Source organism: Urocitellus parryii, chromosome 2 (genome assembly GCF_045843805.1).
Source record: "Urocitellus parryii isolate mUroPar1 chromosome 2, mUroPar1.hap1, whole genome shotgun sequence".
Taxonomy (NCBI): Eukaryota; Metazoa; Chordata; class Mammalia; order Rodentia; family Sciuridae; genus Urocitellus; species Urocitellus parryii.
In genome coordinates this window covers 90,222,459-90,236,779 of record NC_135532.1, presented here as the reverse complement: position 1 = coordinate 90,236,779, position 14,321 = coordinate 90,222,459, and the positions used below count along the sequence as shown (strand labels likewise).

General features: G+C 47.2%; 1 protein-coding gene across 2 annotated transcripts; it reads right to left on the bottom strand.

Moving 5' to 3' along the window:
• Positions 1 to 6,501: 6,501 nt before the first annotated feature.
• LOC113178551 (ras-responsive element-binding protein 1-like) lies at positions 6,502 to 13,643 on the bottom strand. Of its 2 annotated transcripts, XM_077795236.1 has the most exons (2): positions 9,325 to 13,643; positions 6,502 to 9,162 (listed from the first exon to the last, which is right to left on the bottom strand). In XM_077795236.1, exons 1-2 carry the CDS (start codon positions 13,154 to 13,156, stop codon positions 7,889 to 7,891), a joined length of 5,106 nt encoding a protein of 1,701 aa, XP_077651362.1. In that variant the 5' UTR covers positions 13,157 to 13,643; the 3' UTR covers positions 6,502 to 7,888. The 2 variants fall into 2 exon arrangements, with proteins under 2 accessions (XP_077651362.1, XP_026238602.2); XM_026382817.2 differs by having other exon boundaries at positions 6,502 to 13,643.
• Between the last annotated feature and the right edge of the window lie 678 nt (positions 13,644 to 14,321).

The following is a 14,321-nucleotide window of genomic DNA, read 5'->3' as shown; positions in this document are numbered from 1 at the left end:
GATATTCTGCTTTATTCCTTCAAATACATTAAATAACTTTCCAAGTTTAAGAATTATTTTTAATTGCAGAACTACATATTTAATTGAGCTATAATAATAGAGATTTATAAATTTATAAGCAAAACTAGTAAGTTTGCTACTAAAAAGTTATGATATTTTTAAAATTTTATATTCATTAGAAAAATGTTTTTAAAAACTCTTAAAGATATTTGAATACTCTAAGATCTGTAATGATCTTGGTAGTTTATGACATTTATTCTCACCCAGTTTTGCTACAGGTGTGTCCCTTTTATTAGTCAATTTTAAAGAATAAACATCAACTTTCATCTGGGAAATTAAACTTAATTCAAATCAAATTAATACCATTACTCACTCACGCTAAAGGCCAAAATTTTAAGACTGACAGTAACAAGAGTTTACAAAGCCATGGAATTCTATTTTGTTATAAGTGAGGATGTAAAATGTACAAATTTAAATTGTGGTGGTTATTTATAAGATAAACACAACTATTACCAAAATATCTGGCCATTTTATTCTAAGATATATAGAAGTTGCAAAAAATTGAGCACACATGTTTACAGACTTAATTAACTTCTGCTATTGGTGATTTGTTACTTCTCTCTCTTTTTTTTGTTTGTCCAGTTAGAAGTTTATCAATTGTATTAATCTTGTCAAGTAAATGGCCTTTTTTAAAATTAATCCATTATTTTCCTGATTGCAATTTCATTGATTCCTGCTCTAATTATCATATTATCTTTTCTTCTTTCTTTAGGCCTAGTTTGGTTTTCTTTCTCTAGTTTCTTGAGACGGATGCGTAGTTTACTATTCTTGGACTGTTCTTTTCTAATATTTTCATTTCATTAGTACATTTTCCTCTGAGCACTGATTTGGCTGCATGTCCACAAATTTTGGGAAGTTTTCATTTAGTTAAAATATTTGTTAATGTCTGCTGAGGCTTCTTATTTACCCATGAGCTCTTTAAAATATTTATGTTTTGTCTCCAGTATTTGAAAAAGTTCCAGCCCAGATATATTTCTATTGCTGATTTCTATTTTAATTCCATCATTATCCAACAACACAGTCTATGTTCTTTTGGTTCTTTCACAGGTGTTAATGTGTTTTGTGGCCTTCATATGGTCTGTCTTGGTGAATATTCCTGTGACTTGTGAAGATTTTATGTCCATAATATTCAAGTTGGTTGATGGTGCTCTTCAGGTCATCCTTACTGATTTTCTGTGGGCTCTACCTATCAATATCTGAAAGAAGGCTGTTTAAGTCCCTAAACAATAGTGGCCTTGTCTATTTTGCTTTTCAGATGTATCAGTTTCCTTTATAGTTGTGTTGAGAACTTCATACTCATTTACTATTGTTATGCCTTCTGGGAGAAATGACTAATTTGTACTTATAACACTCCTCTTTAGGCCTGATAATTCTTCTTGTTCTGACATTCACTTTCCCCAAGAGCTGTGTTTTCATTACTGTTAAGATGGTATGTCTTTGAGGATATTGTGAATGGAGTGGTTTTCCTTATTTCCATTTCAGAGGTTTTGTTGCTGATATACAGGAATGCCTTTGATTTATGCGTGTTGATTTTATAACCTGCCACTTTGCTGAATTCATTTGTTAACTCTAGCAGCTTCTTTGTAGACCCTTTTTGGGTTTGTTAAATATATTACCATGTCATCCGCAAATAGCGATAATTTAATTTCTTCTTTTCCTATTTTTATGCCTTTAATTTCTTTTGTCTGTCTAATTGCTCTGGCTAGTACTTCAAGAACTAAATTGAATAGAAATGGTGATAGAGGGCATCCCTGTCTTGTTCCAGATTTTAGAGGGAATGCCTTCAGTTTTTCTCCCTTTAGGATGATGCTAGCCTGAGGTTTAGCATATATAGCTTTTACAATGTTGAGGTAAGTTCCTGTTATCCCTAGTTTTTCTAGTGTTTGGAACATAAAGGAATGCTGTACTTTGTCAAATGCTTTTTCTGCATCTATCGAGATGATCATATGGTCCTTGTCCTTAAGTCTATTGATATGGGGAATAGCATTTATTGATTTCCATATATTGAACCAGGCTTGCATCCCAGGGATGAATCCTACTTGATCATGGTGCACAAGTTTTTTGATATGCTTTTGTATTCGATTCGCCAGAATTTTATTGAGAATTTTTGCATCCAAGATATTGGTCTGTAGATACTTGGGAATACTTGGGAATCAACATAACAAAAGAGGTGAAAGATTTATACAATGAAAACTACAGAAACCTAAAGAGAGAGATAGAAGAAGATCTCAGAAGATGGATAGGCAGAACTAAGATCATCAAAATGGCGATATTACCCAAAGTTCTCTACAGGTTTAATTCGATGCCAATCAAAATCCCAATGGCATTACTTGTAGAAATAGATAAAGTAATCGTGAAATTCATATGGAAAAACAAAAGACCCAGAATAGCAAAAGCAATTCTGAGCAGGAAGTGTGAATCTGGAGGTATAACGATACCAGAGTTAAAACTGTACTACAAAGCAATAGTAACAAAAACAGCATGGTACTGGTACCAAAACAGGCAGGTGGACCAATGGTATAGAATAGAGGACACAGAGACTAATCCACAAAGTTAAAACTATCTTATATTTGATAAAGGGGCTAAAAACATGCAATGGAGGAAGGATAGCATCTTCAACAAATGGTGCTGGGAAAATTGGAAATCCATATGCAACAAAATGAAACTGAATCCCTTTCTCTCGCCATGCACAAAAATTAACTCAAAATGGATCAAGGAGCTAGATATCAAATCAGAGACACTGCGTCTGATAGAAGAAAAAGTTGGCTACGATCTACATATTGTGGGGTCGGGCTCCAAATTCCTTAATAGGACGCCCATAGCCCAAGAGTTAATAATAAGAATAAACAAATGGGACTTACTTAAACTAAAAAGTTTTTTTTCTCAGCAAGAGAAACAATAAAAGAGGTAAATAGAGAGCCTACATCCTGGGAAAAATTTTTACCCCTTACACCTCAGTTAGAGCCCTAATAACCAGAATATACAAAGAACTCAAAAAATTAAACAATAAGATACAAATAACCCAATCAACAAATGGGCCAAGGACCTGAATAGACATTTCTCAGAGGAGGACATACAATCAATCAACAAGTACATAAAAAAATTCTCACCATCTCTACCAATCAGAGACATGAAAATCAAAACCACCCTAAGATACCATCTCACTCCAGTTAGATTGGCAGCCATTATGAAGTCAAACAACAATAAGTGTTGGCGAGGATCTGGGGAAAAGGGTACACTTGTACACTGCTGGTGGGACTGCAAATTAGTGAGGCAGTATGGAGATTCCTGGGAAAGCTGGGAATGGATCCACCATTTGACCCAGCTATTGCCCTTCTCTGACTATTCCCTGAGGACCTTAAAAGAGCGTACTGTAGGGATACTGCCACATCAATGATTATAGCGGCACAATTCACAATAGCTAGACTGTGGAACAAACCTAGATGCCCTTCAATAGATGAATGGATAAAAAATGTGGCATCTATACACAATGGAGTATTATGCAGCACTAAGAAATGACAAAATCATAGAATTTGCAGGGAAATGGATGGCATTAGAGCAGATTATGCTAAGTGAAGCTAGCCAAGCCCTAAAAAACAAATGCCAAATGTCTTCTTTGATATAAAGAGAGCAACTAAGAACAGAACAGGAAGGAAGAGCATGAGGAAAAAACTAACAGTAAACAAATACGAATGGGGGGAGAGAAAGGGAGAGAGAAGGGAAAGCATATGGAAATGGTAGGAGACCTTCAATGATACACAAAATTATAAGAGGTTGTGAGGGGCAAGGGGGAGGGGGAAAAGGGGGGAGAGAATTGAACAACAGCAGAGGAGGTAGAGAGGGAAAATGGGAGGGGAGGGGAGGGTAGGAGGGATGGTATGGGATAAGAATGGTAGCAGAATACAACAGTCACTAATATGACATTATGTAAAAATGTGAGTGTGTAACCGATGTGATTCTGCAATTTGTATTTGGGGTAAAAATGGGAGTTCAAAACCCAATTGAGTCAAATGTATGAAAGATGATATATCATGAGCTCTGTAATGTTTTGAACAATCAATAAAAAAAAGATGGTATGTCTTTCTCCATTCATTTGCTCTTATCTTTGCTTATGTGTTTAAAAGGGGTTTCTTGTAGACAACAAAAAGTGACCCTGGAGAGGATTAGGTTGAAAAGTTTTCTTTCCCAAGCCAGAATGAAGGTCTGGCTTTATTTTGAATAAAGATATTGATGAATTTTGACAAATGCTTATATCTATGTGATCTATCTTTTCCCCTGGAGAGTCTGCTTTTGTTTTGACAAGGCTCTGGTATATTTTATAATGATTCCTTTTCTCTGTGAGAGTTATCAAGCATATTTTTCTTACCTTTACCAGGAGTTCTTGGTAGAATTCTCAGATATGAACTTCATGAAATTATTGGGGTACCCTAAGACTGCCATCTCCAAGTATTTCTTAATCTCATTGTAGTCCACACTGATCCTCCAGTAATTAACTGCTCAAAATTATCACCTCAACATGCCTGCCAATGTACAGCTTTGGAGGTATCTGTTTCAGGTAGAGGGATCTCAGCTTTGTTGCTCTAAACATACCTGTATATGTCAGAGCTGAAATCATATGGATAATGGGAAATTTTGGGGGGCAATGTACAATCTTGATTGTGGCATGGTTCACATAGATATAGGCAATTGTCCAAATTCACCAAACTGTACCCATAGGATTTGTACACCTTGTATTATGTAAATAACACTTCAATGAAGTTGATTGTAATTTTTGAAAAAAAAGAATATGCGTTGGTTTTTCATTTTTTATCATACTATAAAATAAATTTTATTGTTTCTCTTATTTACATATCTGTTTTTTTTTTTTTGCCGTTTTTAAAATATAACATTTATTGCTTAGATGGTTTGATACAGAACAGCTTTCTTTTCATTCTGAATTTGGAAGTTCTATACAACTGAGTACAAAGAGGAACAAAAAGTACCAAAACCAAACTTGTGATTCTCTGTTCATGTGGCATAAACCAGTTTTGTACATAACATGTAGCAGCAGTTTTTTAAGTTCCCTTTAGAAAAATATGAAATCTACACATTTATTATTGTTTCCTGTTTAATGCATGGGCTGAAATCACTAGGATCAACTTCCTTCTTGAAGAAAGAGAGGAGAGGAAAGAGACGAACGTATGATGAATCTGTCTGAAACTGGCATCCGGCTGCCACGTAGCTTCCCCAGAGCCGCGTGGAAGACAGCCCTGGGGTCTTTGTTTCTTTTGTTCACGCAGCCAGGTGTTTCATGTAGTGATTGAATCTCAGCATTGTGTCCATTAATCACAGAGAAAGAAAAAAAAAACTTGCACCTCAAAAAACTTTTCAGAAGATCCATATATATATATATATATATATATATATATATATATATATGCAAAAGCCCTGAGAGAAGGAGAAAGAGAATCAAACAAAATGTATAGGAACAAATTAGCTGGACATGCAAACTAAGCTATGATTCACCCAGCGTTTACACAAATCACAAATTTCACAGTTTAATATAGGGGAAAGGGGGGCAGAACAACAAACAAATAATACACTTGTCAAACTCACTAATAAAATGTGGCAAGACCTTATCGACTACGAGGGTACGGATCAAGGCTAAATAAAGCTTTAGATCAATAGTGATTATTGCGAGCTGCAGCCCCGGCGACCTGCGTGGCGGGGGGCTGACCCCTGCTACATCTCACCGCAGCGTAGTTTAGTCATGGCTTCTCCCCACAATATTGCGAGTTTAGTGTGGAGAGCTGCAAAGAAAAACAAAACACAAGGAACCCCAAATAATAATAACGACAAAAATAACAATAACAGCTGTAATAATAATAATAAAAAAAGAACAACTAAGGGATGCATGAACTGGTTTCAACTTAGAAGGCCAAGGGATCATTGGTTCTGATCTGCATTCATCTCTACAGTCAATAAAACCGCATTTTAAACTGGTTCATATATCCCAATACAGTTAAAAATCATATATACCTCAACGATTTTCCTTTCACATGCAAAGATATCACTTTTTATTTTTTCAAGAATATCCACCTTCCTTTGATGTCAGGGTGGTTGGGTCTTAGCTACTGGAAACTGAAATGGAAACAAAAGGGCATGTGTCTCTGTGCAAGGTTTAAGCCAAGGAAGAGCCCGTGGAGCCACAAGGGGCCAGCGGGGAGAGGCCCAGTGGAGGGGCACCTCCCCAGGGAAAGGCCAGAGGCTCCACAGGGTGCAGCAAGCAGGGGCCCCGGCAGCAGTACGGCTCGGGTGTCCTTAGGGGCTCGGCTCAAGGGCAGGATGCTGGACACAAGGTCAGCGCTATAGGACCTATCGTTTTCACTGCAGTGAGGGAAGTCTGTTGTCTGCACAGAATGCTCACGAATAAAAGGAATCCCACCTTTTTGCACCCAGCAGTTCGGGCCTCTTAAGGAACTAGTGACACCACATGGGTCTTTAAGCACCAACCCCACATCGCAGGAAGGTAAATAGAAATCTCTCCTCTTAACCCTTGCATGTAGTTTTATTACCAGTAGTAGTACTTCCTCACTTTTTAATGACAGTAGCACAGCCGGGGACAAGGCTTGGACTGGGCTTAGCAGGAAGACTGGGATACTTTGCTCACAAGTGACAGGACTGTCACCACCTGGCTTCCTCAAAAACCACCCCTGTGGCGCCCCCGGGCCTGGCCCGGTGTCTTGGATGCCTGTTCCCTGCCGCATGTGCAGCCTTGCTCTCCCCGATCGGAGCCTTCCTCAGCTGTGTTCCAGGGGCCGGCCCCTGCTGGAGTCTGCAGCTGCGGAAGAAAGGCCTGTCTGAGTACAGTAGAGAGCTGTCACCGGAGCGTGCCCAGGAACCGGCAGGGGCAGGTTCTGTGGGGACCTGGGGGTGGCCACGCAGGTCTCCCAGGACAAATATTGCCCACTTGTTTCTGCTGACTGCAGAGCCCAGCAAACTGATGAACTAATAATAATAATAATATTAATATTAATAATAATAATAACATATACCTAATGGGAAGGGGGAAAATCAAATAGACAACATCCAGGTACGTTTTCCATAGGTTAAGTTGTTGGGGAGGTAACTCTTCTCTGTAGATTAAGAATGGATGTCTTGGAACTTGAATAGTAACTATTTCTAAGGTGGAAAGAGTAGAAACAAATACGAGGTTGAAGCTAGAGATCTTTCCTGATTTTGGCTTGAGCCGCCTTGGAAACCTTCATCGACCACATTTCCTAATAACAAGGACCAGATCGGCTCCACCACGGAGCAAATAGGGAAAAAGAAAGAAAAAGGAAGGTCTTTGAGAAATCACATCACATCCATCTTCCCTCTGGTCATTTACATGAAATTATGAAATTCACATCATTTTCTTCCAGTTATTGGCTACGGGTATCCCAGGGCGTTTTTCTCCTCCTGTTCCAGCTCACAGAACAAACAGGACTGTCACAGATTCACAGAAACAAGCTCACACACATCGATACAAAGGGTAACATTAATGCTTAAATGAAGAGGTCCTCCCCAGACAATTCTTTAAAATATCTGTCTTGTTAAAGTCGTTTTGGGCAAACACAACCCCCATGGGACACGGAGGCTCCGTAAGTAGTTAAGGCACTGGAATCGGCACGTGCTGCGGCCTGCAGGGCGCCCGCAAGGCTATGGCACAGGGCCGGTGGCCCGCTCGGCTCCTCCTGCCTCCCGCTGGCTCCTCCCGACAGCCGAAGGACAATGACGAAATCTCCTGAAATGCAGCTCTGAGACGCTGGGCTCCGCTGGCTTGTCTGTGCGAGGGCGAGGCGGGATGTCACTCCATCCCCAGCAGCTGGGAGGTGGCCTCGGCCGGGGCCAGCGCGGGGTGGGCAGGCCTTTTGCCGCACAGCTCCAGCAGGTCTTGCACCAGGGCTTCTGGGCCCTCGGGGTCGGGGTCGCCCGCTGCCTGCTCCTTGGGGGCCGGCCGGCCCTTCTCCTCCCGGTGGCCGCAGTCCTTCCCGGCGCTGGCCAAGCTCTCTTTGCGGCTCCGGGTGATGGCAACGTGGTTGCTGGTGCTGGGAGCCGACTCGGCCTCATTCTCTGAGACTGGGTTGTTGCCGCTATGGGTGGACTCGTCCTCGCTGTCCTCCTCGGGCCGCTCATCCTTGTCACTGTCCTTGCCGTGGTGCTTGCCGTGCCGGGCTTTCTGGTGGATCCGCTGGTGCCGGACCAGGCTGTGCTTGAGGGTGAAGGTCCGCTCGCAGGTCTGACACTTGTAGGGCCTTTCCCCTGTGTGGGACCTCATGTGCCTGGTGAGGTCCTGCAGGGACCAGAAGCGCTTGCTGCACACGCTGCAGACCTTCTTCCTCTTGTCCGCCTTGCTGGCCGTGCTCCTGGGGGAGTCCGTCTTTGGTTTCTTGTCATCGTCGCTTTTCTCTGAGGACCTCTTCTCGGCTGTGCCCTCCCCGTCAGAGGGGCCCTCTGTCTCCTCGTTCTGCTTCTCCTCGGAGGCCTCCCTGGTGCCTGGGGCTGGCTCCACTTCAGGGGGTTCAGTGGGCTTCTCTTCAGGCTCAGAGGCAGGGGCAGATGGCGGCCTCTCGGCTGCTCCGCCAGCACCCTCTCCCTCCGCAGGCTTCGTCTCCTCCTCATCCTTGGGCTCCTGGTGGCCGTGAGCCTTCCGGTGGCGGCTCAGGGTGCCCAGGAACTTGAAGCTCTTCCCGCAGGTGTCACAGGCGTGCTTCTGGTCCTGCTGGGCAGAGCCCTGGCTGCCCACGGGGCCCGCCTCACCCTGCAGCTTGAAGTCCATCAGCTTGCTGGCCAAGTCGAGGTCCAGGCTCTTGTTGCTGGCCCTGTCTTCCTCCGGCCCGTCGGCGTCCCCAGCGCTCACCTCCACGCCACACTCTTCCTCCAGCTTCTGCTTCTCCTCTGCCCCTTCCTCTTCCCCCTTCCCAGGGGAGGCTGCCTCTGCCTTGGCCTCCTCCACAGGAGGATCCGCTGCAGCCTGGCTGAGCTCCACGGCTCCCTCTGATGGCAGCTGCTCCTTGTCCCGTGCGGTGAGGTCCAGCACCTCACCTGCCACCGCCAGTGTTTCCGAGTCTGACTGGCTATCTGTGCTATCATGGGATCCAACATCACTCTCTTTTGGGGGGATAAGCCCGTTTCTTCTCAGGGAACAGGTGGTAACTCCGTGTTTGCGCAACTGGTGGCGTTCACAGTTAGATTTGGTAGAAAAGAAGGCATCGCATTTTTGACAAGGGAAGGGTTTCTGACCAGTGTGTGTGAGCATGTGCCTCTGGAGGGAGCTGGCCCAAGGGAAGACCCGAGGACAGTGGGGACAGTTGATCTTCTGCAGGCAGTTGGCATAGGAGTTCCGCTTTGCCCTCAGCAGCTTTTCTTCCGGAGGGCTACCCTGCTCTTCATCACTGGGCCCATGGTGGTCAGAGGGGGCTCCAGCCACCTCGTCCTGAGTGTCGTCCTCTGCAGTCTGCAGAAATGGACTGAACTTGTTGGTGTCCGTGGTGGCCAGCATCTTTTCAATGCTGGCAAACTCCCCACTCGAGTCCAGGTCCACCCCACCACTGTTGGCATGGGGCCGGCTCCTCAGCCCCCTTTTCCGGCCCCTCTTCTTGGATGAGCCAGCTGGCCCCTGCTCAGTGGGTGAGGCTGCCTCTGGGCTGATCACTGTAGGGGGTGGGTCGCTGGATTCTTTTGGGCCTGTGGTGTCAGCGGGGGTGGCAGCAGCTTTGGGTATGGTGCCTCCTAAGTTGTCTGCAGCCACAGCGTTACTGCTGGTGCTTGAAGGGCCTGGGTCGGCCACCTTGGTTTTCAGCAGAGTGGGGGCCGAAGACACGGATGAGATGATCTGGGCAATGGAGGCCAGTGGAGGCAGCTCTTCTGTCACTGGGGGCTTTGGCAAGAGCAGGGGGGGTTTGGGCCGCAATGGCCGCAGCAAGGCTGAACTGCTCAGGAGGGCCGAGTTGCTTAAGAGGGCGGAGCTTCCCAAGAGGGGAGGGTTGCTGACCAGAGCTGAGGAGTAGATGGGGACGGCCAGCTGAACAGAGCCCTGGAGGGGCTGAGCATGGGGTTCCCGGGCTGCAGCTGGGGTGGCAGCCACCACTGTGGCTGTGGGGTTTTCCAGGATTCCGCTAGGCCCCAGGGTCACTGGCAGAGTAGGGCAGGGTGGGCAGGGAGACAGCTGCTCACTGCTCCCCACCTCCTGCTCCAGCTTCTTGGCTTCACTGGGAGCAGCCACGTCCTTGTCTCCTTTCCTGAAGTTCTTGGGGATGGACAGGTCAATGGGCTCCATGGAGCAGTCATAGGGGACCAAGGAAGAAGGGCTCAGAAAGGAGGACACGTTTTCCTGCTTCACCTGGACCAAGGCCAGGCCCTTCTGAGAAAAGTCCAGGGGCTCATTGAAGTCTACGGCGAAGGTGCTGGCGGGCTCCAGCTTGACCGCCACGTGGGGAAGGGGGGGCTGGGCGGCGCCCCCGTGAAGAAAGCCGTTTTGGGGCTCCAGGAAGGCGGCAATGGGCTTGCAGTCACTGAAGGCCACACAGCCGCTCTCCTCTTCCCTTCCCGAGGCCTCGGCGGGCACCTCCGCAGGGCCCAGGCCGCCATCCACGGCCAGCACGTAGCTCTCGATGTCGTGCTCCGGCACGTGCAGGTGCTGCTTGAGGATGTGGTGGATGCAGTTGCGCTTGGCCGCGAAGGCGGCGCTGCACTCCTTGCACTCGAAGGGCTTGCGGCCTTTGTGGCAGCCGCCCAGGCCTCGGCCGCAGTGCGTGCGCATGTGGATGCGCAGCGCGCGGTAGTGCTTCAGGTCCTCTCCGCACAGCCGGCACACCGTGTCGGGGGCACAGAAGGCGTCCACCAGCTCGGCCGCACTGCTGCTCACATACTCGATGTTCTTTTCGATGTCCTTGCGGGTGGCCTTGAGGTGCTTCTTGCGCAGGTGCCGCTCGCAGTTGGCTTTGACCGTGAAGGGGTAGTGGCAGATCTTGCAGATGTAGGGTCGCTCCCCGCTGTGCGTGCGCAGGTGGCGGATGAGAGCGGCCTTGTCGGCAGCGATGTAGTCGCAGATGTTGCACTGATAGGGTGAAATGCCCAGATGGGAGCGCACGTGGGCACGCAGGACTCCCGAGAAGGCAAACACCTGGTTGCAGAAGCGGCAGGGGTATAGCACCTTGCGCATGGCAGGGGTCTTCTTGCCACTGGGCCCTGTCATGATGGCCTTCAGATCCCCCTCTGTGATCTCTTGCTTGATCTTGGCCTCCATGCTCAGGGGCAGCAGGGCCTCAATGATGCTGTCCTGCTCCAGCTGCGTCTTCATCTCGGGCTGGCCTGGCAGTTCTACCCGGGGCTGCTGCAGGAAGAGCTGGGTGGCCGTGTTTGGCTGGGCCCCCGACTTGGACTGCAGCAGGTGGGCGTTGGAGGCGGCCTCCACTGAGCCCTTGAGGAGCTTCAGGGGTGGTGGGGGGAGGCTGGGGCTGATGCATCCTGGGGAGGCCTGCTGGGTGTTGATGAGAGGAGGGGGTGTAGAGGTGGCCACCACCGTCCGGGGTGTGACCAGGGGCTTTGGCTTCAGAGGGGGCATGTGCTTGAAAATTGCTTGCAGAGGGGTGGCAGGGGCCTTGGAGAGAGGTGGAAGACTGATTTGTGGGGGAGCCGAGGCTGCCATCTTCAGAATTTGCTGAATGTCTGCCAACTCGATGGCTGACTCTCCTGAGATGGGCTTGACCACAATACTACTATCTGGCTGGATAATAAAGCCCTTCTGGAAGGGCTGTAAGGTCAGATGCTTCATGCTCTCCTTGGTAGCTGGAAGGACTGTGAGAGAACCACCTAGGGAAGCAGCTTCGAAAGGAGACAGACTCAGCACGTTGGTGCAGCCAGGGTCCTGAGGTAGCTGACACTTGAGTGTCTGGAGCTGTATTGCTTGGTTGTCATCGGGCAGGGGCTCCTCAGTGGGCACAGGCTTGATGTCTTTGGTGTGCTGCAGGCCCAGCAAGGTCAGGAAGGCCTTCTGGTCCAGAACATCACCAGCCAGGGTCTTGGCCTGCAGCTTTTCCCGTCCCTGGTCCGAGGCAATGTGGGTCTGCTTGTGCAGAATGAGGGACGAGAGCATGGGGAACGCCTTGTCACAGGTGTCACAGACGAAACGGTGCTGCTCGCTGATGCACCTTCGTAGGTTTGTTTCACACCAGGCCTGAGAAATGCGAGAGAACTTTCTACAGGAGAAGTCAGTGAATCCTAAGTCATGGAAGCCAGCAGGAATCGAAGGATTGTTCTGGATGAAAGGCCTTCCCATTGCGTCCCTGGGAAGCTGTTTGTGGACAAGTGCGTTGTGGCGCAGCAGTCCTCGGTGTGTTCGAAAGGTGACACAGCAAATGTCACATCTTAGTGGGTTATCTGAATGGGTCTCCATGTGGGTCTCCAGTCCATACTTGCAAACAAATTCCTTGAAGCATATTGGGCAGTGAAAGACTTCATCGGCCTTCTTCTCCAAGTCACCTGACTGCCCGTCTTCTACCATCTTTTTAGCTGGTGCTGGGTCTTCTCTCTCCGACTCGGCATCATGACTCAGCTTCCTCTTGGAGGACAGCCGCCTGCGCTTCAGAGGGGACGGAGGGGCTGCAGCTGTGGCACTGTTGGGGTCCTTCTCATGAATCTTCATGTGTCTGTGCATGTTCCCGTTGGTGGTGAAAGACTGGCCACACACAGTACATTTGTAAGGCCTTTCGCCCGAGTGCACCAGCATGTGGCGATCCAGGGAGCTGGCCGAACTCAGGGACTTCCCGCAGATGCTGCATGAGTGGTCAGCTCCTCCAGTGTCTGTGTTGTGCTGACGAATGTGCATAGTCAACTGGTGCTGGGTAGTGCAAATCTTTTCACACAGGGGGCAGTTGTAGGAAGACTTCTCCTCTTTCATTTCCTGGTTCCTTCTGCCAATCCTATTTGGTCCTGGAGGCTTCACCGGGGACTTGATGCCCTGGGGGCTCCCTCCATTCTCTGTGACGTTCCCTACACTCATTACTGCTGACATCATGGTGTTGATGGAAGACAGGTCCGGGCCTTCCAAGCCAACAGGCGAACTTGACGTCATTGGGACAGGAGTTTATGCTTCTAAGAAGCCTCTGTCATAGAACTCCATTTTTTGCCAACTGATAAACCGTGAAATTTCCCCCTGAGAGAACTACCATCCACACGCAGGAAGAAATGGCTCCGTGTTTACTTCTTTTTTCCTCTACGGGCTATCACTGGTTGACACTGTTTTTCTCGTCTTATCAAGTCAAGACCTCCTTATTGAGAAGCTGGCACCGGTTGGGCCCAAATGTGGGCAGGGTCACACCTCAAAGTCACCACTTCTGGAGCACAGAGTTGGAGCAACGGCCCGGCAGGGCGCTCGGCTCCCAGGCATGATGCGGTGGGGACCGGTGGGCTTCGGGGAGAGAACGAAGAGAGATGCAAACTTGTTCCGGAAAAGGAATCAAAATGGCGTTTCTGGATGTGCAAAGTTCATCAACTCCGCAGTCACTTCCCCTCCTCCTCTTCTCCCTCAGGGAGGGAGGTGGGCGAGGAGCTGGCGACCCCAGCGCCCCAGCCGTCGTCCCGGCCCCCGCCTCGGCCCCCCGCCCCGCTTCCTCGCCCGCACGCTCCTTATTTACATATCTGTATAAAGCAATATTGGGTAATTTTACCAATCAACCCAGGATAAAAAAAAGTAAAAGAGGATTGCTGCCATCCAAAAGTAATGTGTACATTTGATCATTTCAAGACAATTCTTTTTACCATTGTCATATAGTATAAGGTAACAGATACTGAATTTTAATCTAGGATTATTACATAGAGAAAAATTTTCACAGTCTTAATAATTTCAATTTCTGAGATAAGGAACCAAAATAACTGCATTTTCTGATTTCTGCCACCTTAATTGTTTTCCTTAATTATTTTTATTTTCAAGTTAGTTTTGGATCTAAAAATAATATAATTTTATGCATTGGTTTTTACCTCTAACTTTTAGCTTCAATTCAGACAGTACATTATTTTCTACTTAGATTGCAGTTTCCTTTATGAGGCTACTTCCACACTGCAAAGGCTGAGTTTGATCATGAACCCTCACTGACCAGAATGGCTTGCTTTTGACATATACTTAAGTATAGTATATGTCCCAAGCTCCAAGTTGGATGTTCTTTTTATGGTTTAATTTGCTTGTCAAAAGATGTCATAATTACAGATCTACACCATCTATGTAAACTTAGCATTACATG

Excerpts from the sequence above, each read along its gene's own strand:
- LOC113178551 (XM_026382817.2), bottom strand. The coding sequence starts at position 13,156 with ATGACGTCAAGTTCGCCTGTTGGCTTGGAAGGCCCGGACCTGTCTTCC.